General features: G+C 40.9%; 1 protein-coding gene across 2 annotated transcripts; it reads left to right on the forward strand.

The window, feature by feature from the left end:
* The first annotated feature begins 209 nt into the window (after nt 1–209).
* abcg4a (ATP-binding cassette, sub-family G (WHITE), member 4a) lies at nt 210–21,117 on the forward strand. Of its 2 annotated transcripts, XM_084942103.1 has the most exons (16): nt 210–889; nt 3,124–3,361; nt 8,362–8,409; nt 8,763–8,880; nt 9,019–9,151; nt 9,235–9,285; nt 10,223–10,368; nt 10,459–10,582; nt 10,801–10,915; nt 11,000–11,139; nt 12,396–12,494; nt 12,614–12,782; nt 12,867–12,967; nt 13,054–13,212; nt 17,528–17,646; nt 17,772–21,117. In XM_084942103.1, the coding sequence occupies exons 2-16, from the start codon at nt 3,133–3,135 to the stop codon at nt 17,995–17,997; spliced, it is 1,977 nt and encodes a 658-aa protein (XP_084798229.1). In that variant the 5' UTR covers nt 210–889; nt 3,124–3,132; the 3' UTR covers nt 17,998–21,117. The 2 variants fall into 2 exon arrangements, with proteins under 2 accessions (XP_084798229.1, XP_084798228.1); XM_084942102.1 differs by lacking the exon at nt 8,362–8,409 and having other exon boundaries at nt 211–889.
* The last annotated feature ends 600 nt before the right edge of the window (nt 21,118–21,717 follow it).

Here is a 21,717-nt window from a genome sequence, read left to right on the forward strand (position 1 = left end):
ATTAACTGTTTATGAGTTCCCAGTTTAAGTTCAGTGTCCCAGCTTTAAATCCCCCCAGTATTCTTAAAATGTTTCGGAAATGTGCTTATTATCGATCAGCCCTGCTGTAGATTATTGTTCACAGGTTTTATTTCCAATTCATTAGAAAACACCAGGTCGGGATGACGATTTGATCTGTCAAAAAAAAAAAAAAAACACTGTTTCCTCCACTAGCATCTTGCCAGCAACGCCCTGCATCCCAGACCGGCGTGCGCACCACACAGACGCACTAACCGGCGAGAGGATAACGGCGGCTGCTCTGTCGGGCTGCAGCTGATGCTGCTGAAGCATCTGCAGCGCTGTTTGCTTGGTTTAGTGTGTGTGTCTGTGTGTGTGATTCCAGATGTCACCGACTGAGGATTGGCGTCCACACCGCTGCGGGGGATGTGTGTGAGTACAGGCCGTTTGGATGCGAGTTCGGGACGGACGGATTTCATGAAAGGAACAATCTCAGCGAGGGAAAACATGACAGTCTTCCCGCTCCCCTGACGATTCTCCGGGATGCAGTCATAGTCTGAGGCCGGACATGATCTTAATCTCAGGGGTTGCTGTAGTTGATGCGGGATGATGTGCGCCGCACCCCGAGTGATATTGATAAGGGGAACACAGCTCGGTCCTTCACTGCCCCGCTGATTTTTGCTTGACTGTGGCTCGTAGTGATCATCTTCATTTATTTATTTTTATTATTTATTTTTTATTTTTTGAATTTTTTTGCTGGGCTGGGACTATTTGGGAGACCTTCTGATGTGGAAGGACTGGGCTGTTTTGCCTGAAGGGATCAACTGAGCACTGTTGCTCTCACCCGGAGGGAAACCAGGGCTGAGCTGCTCACCTGGTCATTTCAACACAAGTATGTGAAATGTTTTGCGTGTATGCGCGTGCATGTGCAATGAAACACACTGCATATTTAGAAATGACCGGTGAAGCCACTTTTACTGCAAGGATGTCCTCAGATCATACTAATGTATGACTCATCTACTTAAAAAAGTCACTTCTGCTAAATACTGTGTCTGGCTTTCACCCTTTTACCGTTAACAGGTGCTTTTTGGAGAGAGGTGAGCATCCCTCACCACCAATGGCAAGTCTCTGCAGGGCGCAGAATCAGTGCATATTGCACTGCTATACATTATAGTGATAACCATATTTCATCCCCCTGTATAGGAGACTTCTTCTATGGCTGTCTGAGCTCATGTGTCCTGTCTTTAGGGCCGCACATGGTGAAACACTGAGGCCTTCCTCTGACTGAGAGGCCATTAAAGTCTGTCAGGGTTTTACAACGCTTATATGCAGGCTTGTAATGGAAAGTCACTAATGGGAGGATGATCAATAGAAACCTTGGTCAATCTTCATCACTGGCCCTCCTTTATCTGAGGATATTTTATTACACATACAGTAGGTCATCAGTGGCAGACACTGACTCAGAGTACTACTGCAAGCACTGCAAGGCTCGCATGACAGCAGCAGACGTTTGTAGCCTTTACAGTAATTGCTTAAACAGTTTGGATTTGGGTAGTTATTCAAATACGCATCCCACAAATGTTTTCTGATATACTTTTACATCCATCCCAAATTTCAGTAGTTTACGTGATCTGATTGGTGTTGTGTAATAATCATCAGTGGTCTATGAGCACTGATGTACCTGTAATGATCACACTTGGACATGGCCAAGTGGATGATCTGGCGTGGTTTGTGTATGTGTATATTGCATGCATTGCAATATCCTGTTTATTTGTATCTGTCCACAATGGCTAAAACTGTCCTAAAGACATAATCATATTATTATTATTATTGTTATTATATTATTATTATGGCCATTTCAGACTTGCATAACTAGGTTTTTCTTTTTCAAAAGTATTTGGATGTAATTTTGTAATTTTATGCATTAGTTGTGTTCTCTTAAAATTAGACACATACAAGACTTTTATATTATAAAGAAAGATGATTATAAATAGTATGTAAATAGTATGAGCTTGTTAAATATACATACCGACCCACTAAGTCAGAGCAATCTGTGAACATACAGATAGTAGTCTCCACATTACTATGAAGGACATGCCAGTAAGCAAGTTCCACAATTTTGGACAATATCACACAAAATTTGATATAAGCCTGCTGCTTAAACACTATATCTATACCATATACCATTTTTTCAACAATGCACCAATATGTTTGGTGTAAAATGAATCAAGTAAATTTCATTTGCCCAGATTCCAATTTAAGTTTTTGTACTTATGTAATAACATTACATGTAATCAAGTTACTTAGAGTCAGGACTTTGGGCATACAGCATTCACTCACATAATAGTACTTTAATATGTTTATGTTGATGTGTAACATCCACGTAGTTCATTTAAAGGTTCTTAATAAAAAACTCGTACTGGTCAAAACCAGGGCACTCAATTAATTCCTTAAGCTGTCTGAATTAGGCCCGTTATCCCCCGAGTTAATTAAACTTAGTTCTAATAGTAATTTATGTGTGTCAAAACCTATTGACTTTCATTAATGATGAATGAAATAACTGTGTTATAATTTTGTTTACACTTCCAACAGGCTGCTTTGACTCGGGGTGAATTTGTGTGAATCAGCAGAAGTGTGCTGCAGGACTGAAACCAGATCCCAGCTCCTCACGCTCTGAATCTCATTCCCTTAAAACAGCCAGTCCATAGAATAAACTGTAATCAGATCATGTCCGGCACCTAGTTTTAGGATGATGTCTCCAGTTAAACTAAAACCATTCCTGGAACACACCCTTATGCACTCACCTCTGCTGAGGCTACAAAAGCCTATCAGTTTGTTCACTATGTAGAAAATACTTCAAATGAATTAGAGCTGCTGCGTGGATAGTGCCGTTTACCGGCTAAAGTTTGAATTAATCTGGTTTATTATGGTGTCTTTTATTTCTAACTGCATCTAGCACGTGACACAAAAACTATCTCTGTCAGCTATACTTTGTGATTAACGAACCTTGCTTTGGTTCATTTATCAGGGGAGCTACACTTCATAACCTGTATAAAACCAGAGATACGAGATGCCATTGCTTTTGAAGCAGAGACTGACACGTCTCCCTCTCTCCCTCCCCTGCAGCCTTTCAGCATGGCTGAGAAGACGATCGAGCAGGGCTCGGTCAGCATCCCCATGGAGGAGACCAAACTTCATGGCGGAGCGCCTCAGGAGGCGCCGCTGCTCACCCACCTGAAGAAAGTGGAGAACCACATCACTGAGGCCCAGCGCTTCTCCCACCTCCCACGCCGCTCCGCTGTGGACCTGGAGTTCAATGAGCTTTCGTACACCATCCGGGAGGGTCCGTGGTGGAGGAGGAGAGGTACGGGCAATGCTTAATTCACACAGTAACCATGATGGATGAGCAAGCAAACATCACCAATGGCGATCAATACGAGGAGGCCTTTAAAAGCCTTTGTGACATTTAAGAAAAACAAATTTTTCTTGTTGTTGTTATTTTCTGTTACCCTTCTCCATTATTCTGCCACATGTATCCCAGCCCACTACACACACACACTCACACTCACAGACCTCCACCATGTTGTAGCAGCCAGTGTGCCTGCAAGCTTTGCTGCGCTCAGCACAGTTTAGACATAGTAAATAATTTACACTTGCAGGTTGGCACGCTGCTTGCGTTGCGTCTCTTTTGTGGCGATGGCGAGTCAAGCCCATGATTGAGCTGTTGAGCTTGAGCTTGTGAAATACAAACAGCGCTTAAACTCAATGCCCTCGTTGCTGATGAGCCTCCAGCCTTCAGTCAACTCGTCAAATAAACCACCCTCCGCAAACTGTTCGGTTTAGCTGCTTTTTTTTAATGCTCTATATGCTCAAAAGGATGGGGGAATGTGAGGATAAAGGGTGCTTCAGAGGAATCCTTTATTTACACTAGGCACATGTTACCCTAGGAAAGCCTCTACATGATGCATTGCAGGTTGTGCTATTTTCAGTCTTGTGTAATATTGATGCGCATTATGAAAGCCTGGCAGAGGAGTATTGTGAAACCTGAATTCGTGGAGAGTATCAACAAGGAGCGAAGAGGAACAGCGAGGGTACCTCTAGCTTGGATCAATAATCCAGCGTTGCTTTGTCCATTGAAGCCCATGTTTTTTGGAGGGTAGTCTTATTAAAATCAGCCGCTGGTTTGCTTCTGTTTTCTCATCGGGGTGCCTGCCTCAGCTCATCAGCCTGATGATGTTTGAACAGAAAGTGTTTCTCCATCAGCTTTTGCAAATTAAGTGGCTCCATTCAAAAAGAGGTTCTCCTTGTCATTTTACCCTCTGTCCAAACTCGCTGAACCTCCGATCACGCCTCATACTGGGCCCATCCTGCCCATTTGTTTTAACCAGCAAGCCACACCTAACTTTCTAATCTTTTAATATTTCACCTGTGCTGCAGTTTATTCTGAGGGGCTTGTCTGTGTTTGTGCCTCACTTACCCAGCTAAGCTCAGAGCTGCTCCTCTCTGATCAAAGCTGCAAAGATAGTGTAACAGCACAGAGCTTAGAACTGCTGATCTGCTGTGTGCATTTATATCAAGTAAAAAACACACGTTTTTATATTATTCCCACTGAATTACACATTGTAGGACAGCAAAGAGGACAAGCCGTGAGCAAGTGACGTCATTTGTATTTAATGTGTTTAAGTCTTTTGGTTATTGACACACTGCTTATGAGTCATCTCTGAAAATCTCTGTGATGAGCAGGAAGCAGAAGAACTTGTAATGCAGTGAACGTAGTTTCTGTTTACTGTTAGTCAGTGGAGGAAGGTAATGCATGAGCCGTCCTCTGTCTGTGTTATTGTTATTGTGGGCCCTTTTGTCGTGAGGCCAGTTATTTATCGCTGCTAGGATGAAGCTACTGTGACCCGCTTTCATGTTGAGGATATTTTCCTCCCAAGGGAGATAACTGGTGAAACACTAGCTCATACTTAAAAGGGGAGGGAGGGAGGAAGGGAGAGTGGGAAATGTTTACATGCCCCCAGGCGATTTACTGTGAGTTGCTCATTGCACCTGCACTGATCATCTGGTTAGCAGACAAAGGAGGGTTGCTTTTATTTTTTTTGTTATATTTGCAGCTTATTCATTGAATGCTGCACTTCTCGTACCATTATCCTTTTAGGGCTAATCTCAAATCTGTAAAAGGAGCGGTTCATGCTCAAAATGGAGCATAGATGCTCAGTTCTGAGACTCTGTGATGGAAATCATGCATCCTGCTTCATCACTGACATTGTCTTGCAGAAAGATTATGGATATTTTTCATTAGTGTTGATCAAATATGAAAATAAAATCTCTACATGACGTCTGCATGATCAAATGAAAGTAAACTGGGAGCCACTCTGTTTGTTTGCCGTACGAAGGCTGGATATTATCTATTAAATATTCTGATCCCTTCAGTTTAACAGAGCTGTTTCTTCCGTTAAACAGCCAAGCTGAAAATGAGGCTGTGAAGTGAGAAAGAACTTACACTTCTATCACTCGCTCTTCATCTCTTATTGAGGCCCGTGGCTCCATGATGCATTGGCTCTCACCAGTAGCCTATAGCACACCCACGTCTCTGACTGAAGTGTCAGCTGTGTGGTGGACAGCCTAGACATCAGGTTTTGATAGAGAAGAGGAATGTATGCAAAAAAAGGGTTGTGTCTCTGGTTTTGCTGCTTTTTTAAAGAAATCATTTTGTGCATCAAATGTATAAAAATGTTGTAGACGTGCAAAGCGGTGAAGTATTCTTTCTTTTTTCAGTCTGTTGTGATGGATTGTGTTTTTTCCCCCAACCAGGTAGTATTTTAGCAGACACTTCCTTTAAGGATAGAATGAAATTAGATAAAATAGATACCAGTGAACAAACAGTGAACTCCAAGTGTGAAGGGAAAAAAGAAGAAGGTTTGTTGGGAAAGATCTAATAATTTTCTTTCACTTTAGACATATGATGACCACACCTGATGCTATTCCCCTTCTTTGACTTTGTCTATGAGATCAGGCTTTAGTCACTCACTGAATATAGCAGTGAACAGTGAGGTGAGCCACATGATCTATGGCTCTCATGGCACTAGGTTATGTCCCTGCAGACCCACACAGATAAGGCCATTATCGTCCACGGCTTGTAGCATCAGGTTAGATCATCAGTATGCACCACATGCCATGGCATCACTGCTTCTCTGGCAGCAAGCAGCTCTGCTGTCTGAGTGGAGGCTGTCTGATGTTATCGCACTGAAAGGAGGAGGGGGCACTACTTTTAGGCTATTTAACTCAGAAGGCTGGCAGCTGTGCTGCTGAGACCCTAATTACACAGCTCAAGACAGGAAAATGTGTCCGTACGGACACTGGAGAAATGGGTAAGGCGAGGGAGACATACGTCAAAAGCCAGGGTACTTAAAGCTCCTTTTGACATTCGATTTCAAAAAGATTTCAGGTTTTCTGTCAGCTCTTAAGCTGGTTGTTTTTGCTGTTCCCATTGTGCCTGGAGAACTGCAAAGGTTAGAGAAGTTCATCATTAAAACCGGAGTCATCTTCATTTGCAAGCCACACCAAAGCAACCGTTTGTTAAAACCGCTGCATGGGAGTAATGACTGTGGTTCATCTGTTGGTGCTAGCGAGGGCATCATCATCTTAGATTACTGCTTTAATATGCACACTCCAAACCCCCTGCAGGTCTCAGAGACTCTGAGAGCTTGGATATGTCTGAACTATAGTGTTTTTTTTAAAACTAAACTAAATTTCTTTTTCTTTCCCGCTTATAAGTAATATTTATGAGTTTTCACTTTTCTGTATTTTTTAATTTTGTGCTTAATCTTTTGGAACATTTTGTTTTCATATCTTTTGCATTTAAAGGTTTTCTTTTCTTGAATTAGCCTTTTATTGTTCATCTTTCTTTTAAGCATTTTAACGCATTACACAGAGCAGTTGAAACTGTCTTTGTGCTAAACAAATAAACTTGGCTTCCTTTGTCTCGCACCTGAACCCTAGCCCCCTCTAACTGCAGTTCAAGCTTCATTCTGTATGCCAACTTCACTTAAGAAGTCACTTCTAACAGCAAGTGCATCTCTAATTTACAATAAGACTCCCTTTGCTGGGTGGTAGGAATGCCATGGCCAATACCTCTGTGCTGTGACTGACAGGAGTCTTAGTTCTGCTTAAAGGTGGTATTTATCGTCTGGGACTTTAAGTGGTGGAGTGAAAATAGGCTTGCTACCTGCATAACCGTCTGTTGAAGCTCTTCTAAAATCAGTGAGCTTAGTCCGTTCCAACTGGAGACACAAAACTGCCTGTTTCACTGTTACACTGTCGGGAGGCTGAAAAGGTTTTTTTTAACAAGTAGTTTAAAAATGACCAAGCGGATGGGTCGTAGCACTTTACATTCCAACACAGGATATAAAGAGTTCATTTCATGCTTTTGTCTCTTGTAAAGCCTGAGGGTGGTAACACATACATTCAACAAGAGGAGCGCAGACCTCCACAAAGCCAGCTATAGGGGAACAATGTTACATTTTTATATTTCATAAATATTCTTTTTGTTTTGTGTAGTGCATTAAACTAAATGGAAAGTGTCCTGTTGAAACTACTTGACATAGTTATTTTTATTTTTGTGGATATAGTAAATGTGAACATGCATTCCAAGTGAATTACTACTAAATAAAGTAAGTTATTTGTCAATAACTGGACATGAATAACTTGAGCTGATTATATATTATATCGCAGTGTATTTCTAATGAACTAAGCAGCTCATCCTCTGTCTCTTAACACTTTCTTTAAAGATATAATGTATTTGGGGTCAGTTTGAAAGAAAGGCAGATGTGACACGTAAACGTGAGGTCAGAGGTCAAATGTGACACGATATTTGGATGCAAACTATAATGCGATATTTAAAATACCCGTATATCAGTGTCATTTCCTAAATATTGCCAATACAAATAAAGGCAGCAGAAATGTAAGCGTAGTTTTAAAGACGAAGACATTTTATGAAAGTTTGACCTTATTTAACTTTGAAGAGGTCAGAGGTCGAAAGTAACATGATAGCTAGAATCCCAATGTGTTATTCCTTATATGCCTATATGTTGTCAGTACAAATAATGTCAGGAAGAAACATATAAAGCTATATATAACTATATAGCTTTTATTATCACTTTGACCTCCAGATCAATCTATTGAGGTCAGAGGTCAAATGTGACATATTTAATACTTTCAAAAGTTTTTTTTTTGACCAATAAATCTTTAAGTTGACCTTGAAGACTTGGTGGATGTAAGCCAGTTTTTAATGGGCTGTTAACATCACCCTACTCTGCACTCCTACAAAGTTTTATCGGAATTTAATCAAAACTTTGTTTACAGACAAACTGACACGTGAACGCTGTGAAAAACACAACCTCGTTGGCAAAGGTAATAAAGTGCAGTACTCCCGCTCTAAACACTTTGAACGAGCTGTTTATCAGATCAGGAGCATTCAGTTTTATTTTTCCATCGTTACTCTTTTTTTTTTCACACAGTTCTTGTACTTCTCGTTCTCATCGTCTTTCCGTATCATTTCAGGGCCACATAAAAAAAATGAATAAATAAAAGATTAAATGAATAAGTGAAAGAGTTCAATTTGAATCCAAAGGAAGAAACGCTCACATTAGACCTTATAACATTTGGCCTAAAACCATGAGTGTTAACTTTGAAGTAATGCTTATAAGAATAACTGGTGAAATTAATCACATGATTATAAATAACTCAGCTTTTTTTGTTGTCAGGTTATAAAGCCCTCCTGAAGTGTCTGTCAGGAAGATTTAACAGCAGAGAGCTGATTGGTATCATGGGGCCTTCTGGAGCCGGAAAGTCCACACTGATGAATATTTTGGCAGGGTACAGGTGAGCCCTGCACTTGGAGTTATTGCAGATGTGGAAATGGAAGATCTTCTCCTTCAAACTTTTTTTTAAAAAATTGAATGATATGCACATGAAGAGGTCTCTCTCATGCTCAGAAGCTGGTACTGTGTTTAAAAACAGGGAGACCGGCATGAAAGGTACAATCCTGGTGAACGGCCGACCGAGGGATTTGAGGACTTTCAGGAAAATGTCCTGCTACATCATGCAAGATGATATGCTGCTGCCACACCTCACTGCGAGGGAGGCCATGATGGTGAGGTCATTAAAAAAGTAAAATCTTAACTTCTCATTGAATCCTAGTTCAGTAATGAGAGCTGAGTTCTGTCTGTCTTTCAGGTTTCCGCCAATCTGAAACTGAACGAGAGCATGCAGGTCAAAAAGGAGCTTGTAAGTCTGAACTTACTGATGGTATTTCTGCATTACGTGCAGAAGCGGTTGCTGGTGTTAGGGGTGTGGAAATGAATAGAAATGTGTCTAGCTGCAGAGATTTTTGCTTGCCATTAATACAAATGTTTCTGAGGTAATTTGGGGTAAAACTGCAAAAAAAATGAGGACTTTAACCTGAAACAGTTCTCTAATAAGAATTTATATTGTGCTATTTAGAGAAGCAGGGCACAGACAAGACAGAGGAGGTCAACCTAATAGTTGCCTGATATAATGGAAATCAATGACCTATAGCAGGGGTGCCAAAGGTAAGGTCCAGGGGCCAGAATCGTCCAAACAAAAACTCCTGTCCGGCCCCCTGGACTGCTTTGGAAAATGTTAAGGAAGGCATAAATTTTGGACTTTTAATTGTATTTCATAAGTTTGACAGCTTTTCTTACAAATAATGACTTCCCACCCTTGTTCAAATTACAAATAATTAAGTAATTAAGTAATAGATAAACAGTTACCTACTATAGAATTTTTATTTTCAGTAAAATATTTTAAAAAAAGAAATTTTCTGCTTCTTCTGTACAGTGTCAGAAAGGTGGGTTTAACTGGTCTGGCCAAAGTAACATTAAAGTGGGCTGTGGCCCATGATGCAAAATAGGTTTGACATCCCTGCCTTATATTATCACAGCTAACCCAAGCCACATTATCACATTGGAGCCAGAATACTTGTCTGATCCACATCAAACAACACTGAAGGCAGCAAAACGCTGTATGCTGATGTGCAGCTGCAGTTGATGACCACTGTCTTGTCTGCAGTGAAATCCTTCTGCTGCACATCACAGCATACATCCATATTTGGCTTTGAAGTTGAATCTCTTTCATATTGCACACCTCTATTTTTAGCTTTGAGTAAGCGGTGTTCCAACACTTCTCTTTGTTTGGGTTGAAGGTGGACGAGATCCTGACCGCTCTGGGCCTTCAGGAGTGTGCTCAGACACGTACCATCTCTCTCTCTGGGGGCCAGTGTAAAAGACTGGCCATTGCCCTGGAACTGGTTAACAATCCACCTGTCATGTTCTTTGATGAGCCCACCAGGTAGGACAACACTCATCTGGATTAACTCTGTGTGATTTCAGCTGAAATGCAGTCTAAATAGTGCATCTTTCTTTGCGTGTCCCATCCAAGTGGTCTGGACAGCGCGTCCTGCTTCCAGGTCGTTTCCCTCATGAAGTCCTTGGCTCAGGGAGGACGGACAATCATCTGTACCATTCATCAGCCCAGTGCCAAGCTCTTTGAGATGTTTGATAAGGTAACTTGAGTGCTCTTTCTCCCGGGCATGCCTCACCACCCATTAGCTGCAGCTCAGACCTAGACACTACATGCTTGCAGGGTTTGTTTCATGCAGCTGAAGCTGTGCGGCAGTCGATACCCGGCCCTGTTGTTTTGCCAGTTGTTGATGCATTATTCACGGAGCCATTGTGTTCAAAACTATGTTGATTACTCTGTACATGTGTTCTTATTCACCAGCTGTACATCCTCAGTCAGGGTCAGTGCATATACAAGGGCACAGTCCCTTACCTCATCCCTTATCTGAAGAACCTGGGTCTCCACTGCCCGACATATCATAATCCAGCTGATTTCAGTGAGTTGATTACAAGTGTATATCCATGCATAACTTTTTATATGTTATGCATCGTTCTCATTAGCTTGTCCTCTCTATTCCCAGTCATTGAGGTGGCATCGGGGGAGTACGGAGACCTGAACCCAGTGCTGTTTGACGCAGTCCAGGGCGGACTGTGCTCAGAGGAGGGCAAAAAGAACTCGAGGGACAAAACTGACTCCTCCTGTCCCTCACAGTGTCACAGTGTAAGTGATATCAGCGCTTTAACACATCACACACACCCTGTGTGTCTGGTATTTAACATTATTAAACCCCTGAAAGTACCAGACTTTACTCATTTTAAAGAATTGTTCATTTATTAGGAAAATTGATCAAATCTTGCTTTTTGTTGTCTCTGGTTTTCCTGGAATTTACCACGTTTGTTATTGTTGTCTACTTCTATTAACAATTAGATGCAGGCAACATATTTCTAAACTACAAAGCCACCATATAATAGAAATGATAAACGATACCTTTATAAAAAGTAGTAGTGCTGTACTTACTGGGGTTGTATTTCACCACAGATACTCAAATTGCTCACAGCTGAATGGGAACCTTAAAAATGCTGCTATGACAGCCAATAAAAAATATAATCAGTAGCTAAAAATTGAGGCAAAAAAATAAAATAAAAAATAGACCTTTCCTATTTCCTATTCACAGTAATACCTTTTAAATGGTACAAATTTTTCATCCCTACTCCACTGATCTGTCTCATTAGTCTCTATAAGCTGTCTTCTCACTTTGTCTTTCTCAGCCCTATAATATAATAACTTAATAAGAGCATCAGCAAAAATGCTAGAACCGTGACTGTAAACCACCCACAGCTGTCTGCTTTACGGTTACTCCTGTTTAATGCATACATGCAGTTTTGCCCTGCTGCTTCCTTTAAACGCAGTGAGGTCATTGATTTTCTCTGTTATTCTTGGTTATGCACTTATTACCCTTCTGATTCTGATTGAGCCAGAAGACAAACACCACTTTTGTATCTGTCCTTTAAATAAAACTACAGCTAGTGTGGATTTAGCTTAGATCTGCACAGGAAGTGGAGTTTTGAGTTTGAACCTGGTCCGTGTGGAGTTTGCGACCACTCCTCACGCTTCGAGCTTACTTTGGTTTCTTCATGAAAACACACTGGGTTAATTCTGCTGTCACTGTGCCCTTGACCAAAGCAGTGGCCTACATGAAGAGCTGGCCCCTGGGTGCTGCTGCATCCCGATCCTGCTCCTCCTAGTAATAATAATTAGAGAGAACATGTTTCCCTGTGGAGTTGAATAGAGATATCCTTACCGTCATAGTTTTCAATTTCATTTTTGTAAAACAAAACAAGTTATAGACAGTAAGTAAGCTGCAAGTGTCTCTGCCACTAGACAGAAACACTCTTGTTTAAAATACACCAAGAAATAATGCTACATGTTATCATTTTAACTGATATGAGTACTCTATTATTTCTAATTTTGCACAGGACACAGGAACGCTTGAGAAGCATAGCTTCGCCACCAGTACATTCACACAGTTTTGCATCCTCTTCAAAAGAACCTTCATTACAATATGCAGAGATACGGTATAGTATTTACTCTATAAATATCTCCAGATTTTATCAATTAAAATTTACTTAAACTTTGTTTTTATTCTTGTCATGAGTTACAGACTTTTGAGTTTTATTTCTTTTTTTTTCTCAAGGTGCTGACCCACCTTAGGGTGATGTCCCATCTGTCCATTGGTGTACTCATTGGCCTGCTCTATCTCAAAATTGGAAATGATGCCAGCAAGGTTTTCAACAACACTGGCTTCCTCTTCTTCTCTATGCTTTTCCTCATGTTTGCTGCCCTGATGCCCACAGTGCTAACCTGTAAGACTTGTCTTCTATGCAGAGAGTGGAAGTTGTTTGTCTGTTACAAGTGGAAAGTCTTTAAATGCCGCTGTTGTTCCACAGTTCCTCTAGAGATGTCTGTGTTTGTGAGAGAACATCTTAACTACTGGTACAGCCTGAAGGCCTATTACTTGGCCAAAACCATGGCTGACATACCGTTCCAGGTAATGTTTTGCTTTTTGAACACTTCGTATTTTGTGCATGCGTGGAGTACAGTTTAAACTAATTGCATTAAAAATCTGCTTCACAGGTGATTTGTCCAATTATGTACTGTAGTATAGTGTACTGGATGACAGAACAACCTGCAGAGGTGGGTCGCTACCTGCTCTTTATGGCCTTGTCTACATCCACAGCGCTGGTGGCGCAGTCGCTGGGTCTGCTTATAGGAGCTGCATCAACATCTCTGCAGGTAAGTAATGGAGTGTTCTCTCCCAACAACGTACAAGAAAAAATAAATGCACCCATGTGGTTTTATAATGATAGAGGCAAAGTTAAGCTACTTCATAATAAGTAGCTTGGTGCACCCCAAAAAGTACATAAACAAAAGTACACAAGTACATGTACTATTTAAGATGGGGAAATATTGTTTTTTTGGGGGGTTTTTTGCAAAATTACCAAGAAATTACACAATATTTAAAGTTGCTTACAGTGTAAGTTGTGTCTTCTTTTCTGTAAAATAACCCAAACTTATGCACAACTTTTACTTACTTAAAATGTAATTATTTGTTCTTTCCTGTATGGTACCTGAAGTTATGCAGTACTTAAACCTACTGATACACAATCTAAAATTACTTACACATTACTTAAAATTACTTAAAATGTAATTATTTCTTTGTTTCCTGTAACAACCTGAGTTGTTACCTCCTTATTCTAGTGTCCCTGCCTTCGTATTTGTAGGTAAATATAATACATTGAAATTTCAAATAAAATACAATGAAATTTCATTTAATTACAGGGGAATTACACCCTTAGTTATGGGTTATATTATAAATGCTTGAATATGTAAAAATGGACCTGTAGTGCACTGACTGATTTTCAGTAAAATAAAAGATGTTTGTGTGTCAGATTTTGCTTTTTTCGCTGCTGGACTGTCTCTACTGTTTGAAATAAATCGAATGGGCTCACACAGCAGAGTTGTTACTACAGTGGGTGGTTTTAGTCATACATTTACTCTGAACAATGCTGCGAACATCTTGGCATTAAATTGCCCTTTTTCACATGTAGCACACAACAAGAGATTGTGTGTGTCAGATGAGGTGTTGTAATCATTTATTGTTTAACGTAGGTGGAGGTGGTCACCCTTTATCAAAATTAAAAAAAAAAAAAAAAGTATCCCTGCAATCCAAAATTTTTATTAACGAAATTTTCTGTGTTTTTGGTAAACTGGCTTTGTTTATTCTGGCAAGTCTGCATTTAGGAATTATAGTTTTGTTTAAAAGTGGAAGGTGTGAGGTAGAATAGAATAGAATAGAATAGAATAGAATAGAATAGAATAGAATAGAAACAGAATAGCCCTTTATTGTCATTGTACATGTACAATGAAATTGTAGGTGCTCCACTCCACTCACTAAATAGTAGACAGTAGGAATAAACTGCAAACAGGAGAAATATATACAGTCAAGATAGATATATACAAGATAAGATAAAAGGCACACACTGGAGAACAAAATAGTTGCAAAGTGCTCAGAGGTAGTGCAAAGTAAAGACTTGCTCTGAATAGGGCAAGTGGCCTGTGTGAGTGGCCTGAGTGATGAAGGTTACTTAGACCATTGCTCAGATTGGTGGGTAGGTGGGCAGAGATGAGCTGGGGGGATAGTGGTTGTTGACAGTCCGAATGGCCCAGTGGAAGAAGCTGTTAATGAGCCTGGAGGTGTAGGACCTAATTGACCTGAGGTGCCAACCAGAGGGCAGCAGGTCAAACAGGTGGTGGGCGGGGTGCAAGGGGTCACCTGTGATGGCTCTGGTTCCTGAGACAGGAGGATCTGGCGATGGTCTCCAGGAGTGGCAAAGTGCAGCCAATGATTTTTTGGGCAGTGTTAATTACCCTCTGCACAGCCTTTCTATTCTCAGTTGTGGCTCCTAAGGACCAAACACCCAGGCACTAGGAGAGCACGCTCTCCACTGAGGAGCGGTAGAAGACCAGCAGCAGCTTCTGGTCCACGTTATTCTTCCTCAGAATTTCCCAGGGGAGGGGTGGTTTCAAGCTGAGCAAAGAAGGTGTTGTGCTCCCCTGTGAGTTTGAGGCTGCTGTCGGGGGTTGTGGGGCTCTGTCCTTTGTAGTTACTGAAAGTTTGGATACCTCTCCACAACTGGTGAGTGTTGGTGGTGGTGAAGAAGCCCTCTATCCACCTCCTGCAGGCCTCCTTGGCCCATTTAATGCCATTCCTCAGGTTGGCACTGGCAGTGCAGAACAGGGAAATGTCCCTCAGCCTGAAGGCTGAGTTATGAGTCATGAACAGAGCCTGTACTTCACTCGTTATCTAAGGTTTTCCGTTAGGAAAAACCTGGATGTCACATTCTCTACACAGCATTTAATGTAGAAAAGGACAGACTGAGTGGAGGTTTCCAGGTCCTTCTGTTCAAAGATTGACCAGTCTTTCAGATCAAAACAGAGCATCATCTGGCCATGTTTTAATGACATGGGTGCTTTGAGGGGATTGTTTCCTGAGGGGAATGTAGGCAGGGATGAGGAGCAGATAGAGGTGGTCACATTGTCCTAGGTGGGGGAGGGGTGTTGCTCTGTAGGCACGCTTGATGTTGCTGTGACCTTCTGTGAAGGCTTCTGTTGTTGGTGAGGCAGTTACACTGGATGCATTGTTAATACATTTCTGCAGATAGTTGGTTAATAAACCACAGTGTTTCAGTTTTTATTTTGGCATTTGTTCAATAAAAAAAACATAATATGTATGCGACATGTAAATAAAGAGAATGGTAAAAGGACTGGATCTTATATAACGCTTTTCTACTCTGCCTGAGACACTCAGCGCTTTATACAACTCACCTAATTCACTTTTTAAAAATGCTTTTTCTACATAAGTGCTTTCTGTCAAACATTCACAGTCCAATGGATGCATCAGAGAGCAACTTGTGATTAGTATCTTGCCGAAGGATATTTGGCATGTATACTGGAGTGGCCAGTGATTGAACCACCAACCTTACGATTAGTAGATGACCTGCTCTACCTGCTGACCTACAGCCATCCCAGAATGGTGGATACTGTGTGTATTTATATAAAGGTTTCTTGACAGAGTTTGATAAGGCGTCTAGCTGATGTTTTAAAGTTATGCAATTACTTGGTTATTATATTTTTTTAAATAACTTGTTATCCAGCACTGACATGGATGCTGACAAGTATCCCAGACTTCGCAGTGGCATAGTGTCTTCTTACCACTTGTAGTTTGCCACAATGAATGATAAGGTCCTCAAAAATCTGTAATGCAATGCAATGGGAAAAAAGCAGCACCTATAATGACAGTTCCACAATGTAACAGAACAAATTTTATATTGCAGAAAGTTGATTCAGTTCATCCAGACGTTGTGTTATCTTCAGTCTCAGCTGATTGCAGATATCCCAGCCTTATAAACAAGGCAGCTGCACAACAATCACAACGAGCAGCATCGCCTAACAATGAGCCATGAGCTCAGTTTGTGGTCATTAATATGCACATTACATTCAGAGAGCGTTGTGGCATGGTGGTTTGCAGCAACAAGGTCCTGGGTTTGAATCTCCTTTCTGTGTGGTCTTTGTATGTTCTCCCCAAGTCTGCACGGCTTCTCTCCGGGTACTCCAGCTTCCTCCCACAGTCCAAAGACATGTAGTTGGTGAGGTTAGGTTAACTTGCAATTTTAAATTGACTATAGGTTTAAATGTGAGTGTGAATGATCTGTGTGTCAGCCTTGCAACAGACTGGTAGCTTCTTCAGGGTGTGGCCCACCTCTTGGCTTCAGACGCTCCCTTCTTCTCAAGAAAAAAGGAAAAAGAACATGGATGGATAATATGCATATTAAAATGACAGTTAATCAGCAATGTGAAGATACTCTTAGGTACCCTCCTTGATCTAGACATGGTTGCTCTCCTTTTATATACATATGGCCGTTTGCTCAAACCAGCTCTCCTCCATGTCTAGGCTGATCCTCATCCTCATCACTGAAAGAGTGCCCCCTACTCTGTAGGTATAACTAAACTGCAACATCCCACCTTTGATGTGGCTTCCCAGCCGTTCCCCAAGTCTCTGTAAACAGCACATATGGCCACTGAGCAAGGGTTATGATAATTTGCATATTAACAATCATGAAGCTGATCTTGTGTTAGGCAATGGTGCTGGTTCTGATTGTTGTGCAGCTGTACTGTTAATATGGAGAATGTGCAGTCAGCTGAGATGGAAGAAATCACTTAGATGAGTTATAAATGTTCTTCTAACTGAAAAATGCTGTCTCCAGATGAACTGAATCAAGGTTCCTTACCTGCATCATCGAGGATGCACCAAGCCTGCATTTTATAGAAAAAGTGACCAGTGTGAGCAAACAGCGGATAATGATGATGCAACCTTTTTATTATAACTAAGTCTTTGAAACAGCATTTTCTGTTAATAAATGAGTGAAAAGGCAGTTCTGAAATTATTTTCTTAAATATAAAACGCTATACTACAGTACTTTCTTTTGTCTGCTTACAAGGTAAGAAATTAACTTTTTCATATGATTTTTGCTGCTAATTTATTCCACAGGTGGCAACATTTGTGGGCCCAGTCACAGCTATACCTGTCCTCCTTTTCTCTGGCTTCTTTGTCAATTTTGACACCATTCCCAAATACCTACAGTGGAGCTCTTATGTTTCCTATGTCAGGTATGTCAGCTACCAATGAATTTCTAAGGCTGTTGAATAGAAAAAAAAATTTCTAAACTCATTTTAGTAATTGGTTTCTGTGGTTTGACTGTCTACACTGACTCTCTTTAATCACCCACTTTTAGGTATGGCTTTGAGGGGGTGATACTCTCTATTTATGGGATGAACCGGTCTGAGCTTGAATGTCCAGACCCTGTGTGTAAGTTTCAAAAGCCAGAGGAGGTCTTGCAGCTGTTGGATGTGGAGGACGCAAAGCTTTACGTGGACTTCATGGTGCTGGGGGTTTTCTTCCTGATCCTCAGACTCGCCACTTACCTGGTTCTGCGCTACAAAGTCAAGTCAGAGCGTTAAGACGTCCAGAGCCACAGTGCTGATGGATATGGATGCTCATGAATATCCCAGAAGTGTGAGATAGTAAGAAAACCTATCCTCTCTCTTTTTCAGTTTCAACATTTCAAAATCAATCGAGTATGTGCTGCACCATTACTCAAACTGTACAGTATGGCACAGATTGAAAAGGTTTACTGATAAGAAAATGAAAAGTTTCAACTGTGAATTGTTGTTCCCTGCACACCGTTACTGTATACCAGGTAATGGTCACCATCACCTTTCATAAATACAATAAAAATATTGTTCAGTGGCACCATGAGTGGACAGAACACCCCCCAAAAAAGCAGATCGCATGTTTCATTAAACTGAGAATTTTGAAAATGTACTTTTTTCGGTGACTCCAGGAAAGTGTTTGTAACTTGGAGCTTCTTAATCCAGTGCCTAAAAGGTATTTCAAGGCCCACACCAGAATCTGCTTAATTGACACAAAGAACAGCAGCCATCAAGATGACCCTGAAACGTGATTTCAAGTCAGATCCTCTGTCATAGCCAACAGAAAAGTGGAAGCCTTTTTTGGGGCTCATCTCTCTCTCTCCTGTAGGATAATCTTGTCAGGTATCCTTACCAAATTGCACGACGTGGCGACTTGTCTTTATGGAACAGAAATCGACTGCCAGTGGATGACTCTCCTCGCTGGAGACCATTTTCGCAGGCCTTCTGCCCCAGCGCTCACAGTGATGGGACACTTTGCCTCGGATGAAGAGCTTGTGAATATGTTAAGCAATGTGTCTTATACAAAGACTGACATGGATTCGCCCCGCATCCGGCCCTAACGACTCCTTACTTGCTCCTGCATGTGTTTGCTTCTGCCACAACCCGGGAAGCATTGAGTGAATTGGGAGCGACACGTGAAAGCGAGTAAGCTGTTTGCAGCCTGATGCAGTGGGCCGTCTTCATCGCAGACAGAATAGCATTTTAGGTGAAGTGCAATAGAATATATTATGGCTAAAAAATAGCAAAAAAAAAAAGAGAAGAAGAAGAAGAAAAAGTGTTGTTTGTCTAATCAGTGTCGCTCTTTTGACACAGTTCTTTGAAATGCTTGTTTCCACTCGTATGACTCTTTAGCTGCCTCCTCCCTGAGCTGAAAAAGGAAGACCCCTCCTCCTTTCCTCCTCTTTCTCTCTGCTTTGCTGATGTCTGACAGATGCGTGTTGTTCAAAACAATGTTAGATACTTGAAATGCTGGCTGGGCGGTTTTTGTGCCTCTGAACTAGAATGATTTGAGTTTTCTCTGCTTCCTTGTTTGCACATACACTACACCTTATATCTACATACTGGCTCTCTATTTCTCTCTCTTACACACACACACACACACACACACACACAGAGGTACATTACAGACATACACACACACACACATCACCATGGCAATGTTTAGAAGAGCCTCTCCTAGTCACACGGCAATGCAAATATTTTCCAATAGACTTGCTATGAAATATTTCTTACTACAACTATGCTACTTAGTAATCCTTATTATAATACTTCAAATAATGTGAGTATATAACCAATGATTGTACAGTGAGTATGTCATGCTGTAAACAAATGTACATTTGCACTTTTCAGTGTATCTTTATTGTTTTTTCTTATTTATTTGTATTTAGTTTTATTTTTTTAAACCTACAAGACAAGTGCTGCTTGAAAGTGCAATGGGGGAAAGAAAACGGCACATGGATGTTGCATGATCATCTTAGGAGTGAAATTTATGAGATATTAAATTTTAGAGTATGGGACAGTGGTTTTATTTCCTCATCCAAACATATCTGTCCCGCCACGTTTGAGGAGATGCGAATCCTCCGCTCTGCAGTGAGCATTTCTTTTAGAACATCTGGAGTCACGTGTGCGTCACTAGTGCGGATTAAAGATGACATGATCAGGAGTGAAAACAGGCGAATGTACGAGACGTCTTGGATGGAAGAAGGCAGGGATACAGAACAGAGAGCCAAATATGTCATTATGTAGCTAAAGAGGTTCGCAGTCTCTTTGGGAAGCAGCTGGATTGGAGAGCAGATCACTAATCACTAATCTGCTTCGCTGTTCAGCACAGAGACGGCTGTGATTAATAGCAATAGTTCACATCGTGATGTTTATGAAACCTCCTGCAGTTTATAAGGTTTATGTTCTTCTTACCGGTTCTATTATGTGCAATAACCACACAAAGGCAACTCTGTGAGACCAATTACATGAAATGTGACGCTGAAATCAGAGTTTTTTTTTTCGTTGTAGTGCTTTCGTTGCTTGTGGTCAGTGACAAAAGCTAATGTAGGGAAATGGATTGTCAGAAAGATTGTCACCTGAAAGACCAAAGCGGGATCATAACATTTATTCTAATATCAGGATAATTACAGAAAAAATGCATGGAATGAAATAAAAGGTGTTTAAACTCAATTTTCCTACAAAAACAGATGATATGTGTTTTAAGTTTCTCTAAATTGGAAGCAGAAACTTAACTGCAACTCCAACGCCAACCAATAAACAGTCATCAAGTAACTGGACAGTCTGGGGGAGTTTGGGGCTTAGATGTTAAGGCCCGTGGCACCAAAGACGAAAACAAGTCTCCCTTCTTCTCCCCCATAATGTGCATGCAGTGTCCACTATTACCATTAATTTTCTGACCAAAATAAGTGCTCTGAGGACACATTAACAAAGTCTGTACAGTCAGTTTGTCTGGTAGAATCCCTGATTAGCTGATTATAAATGAGGTACGGGAAGATGTGAGATATGTGTAAGCGTTATGAAGTAGCTATGGAAGTGAAATTGCAGGATGCAATATCACTTGAACGCATGGTGACGTCACACTGTTTGCGCAGTCTCTTTATCACTTTGCAAAATCATTTCACAGCTTCATCCGTTTGCTCATAAGAAGCCACCGGGCTTATTGTGCACTCGCATGGTAAAGAGTAATATGCAGGCTATCCCTACAGAAAGCTTGGACTGTCTTATTAAAAATGTGTGATGGGATTAGAGGTAGTTGTTTTATCTAATTTTCGGCTTAGAGTTTAATTTCTGATTTAAAAAAAAATGCAAGTTCTGTATACTGAACGCTGTTCCGAGGATTATATTAAAGATCATTTATAACCTTTACCCTTTCTTTGTGAGATGATTTGATCGGACACTGATGGCTGATACTTTTTCCATAACCATATTTATACACTGAAGAGTAGCAAACACTTAATTATTTGTGATTCTTTCCAGTGCTCAGGAGTACACTCATCATGAGCATTTTCACAAGACTCATTTAGCTTTAAATTTACATTAGAGGCATTTAGGTAACCCAGTAGTAGCTCGGCTGCTGTTTCGTGCCATGTATTGATGCAAAAACCTCTTGAAACAGCTTTTTCAAATACACTCTAGCTAGGGCTACTAGCCCTGGTAAGAAGAGCGGGTGTGCTTTAAAACATAAATCACAAAGCTGAGGGGCGTGCAGGAAACTTCAGGAAGAACCAGAAAATGATTTCCACATTTTATTGCACATTTTATAGCTCCGAAGCTCCCCAGTCCTGTTGACTTGGAGGGCAGTAATTGCAGAGAGGCACAATGTAGCAGGATGAGAGGGGCTGAAGTGTTTCCACGGATGTACATAATGGGTTTATCCAGAGTGGTGAAGCAGTTCAGTCATAAATTACGTTCCTCATCTCAGCAGAAGGTGACAAAAGAAAAGCGGCTTCAACGTAAACGCTCTTT

This window comes from Perissodus microlepis, chromosome 10 (genome assembly GCF_051167445.1).
Source record: "Perissodus microlepis isolate ML-2025 ecotype Zambia chromosome 10, ASM5116744v1, whole genome shotgun sequence".
NCBI classification, from domain to species: Eukaryota; Metazoa; Chordata; class Actinopteri; order Cichliformes; family Cichlidae; genus Perissodus; species Perissodus microlepis.

Coding starts and splice junctions, on each gene's coding strand:
- abcg4a (XM_084942103.1), top strand. CDS start 3,133: ATGGCTGAGAAGACGATCGAGCAGGGCTCGGTCAGCATCCCCATGGAG. Junction 9,286..10,222: donor TGCAGGTCAAAAAGGAGCTT/GTAAGTCTGAAC, acceptor TTTGGGTTGAAG/GTGGACGAGATCCTGACCGC. Junction 10,916..10,999: donor TCATAATCCAGCTGATTTCA/GTGAGTTGATTA, acceptor CTCTATTCCCAG/TCATTGAGGTGGCATCGGGG.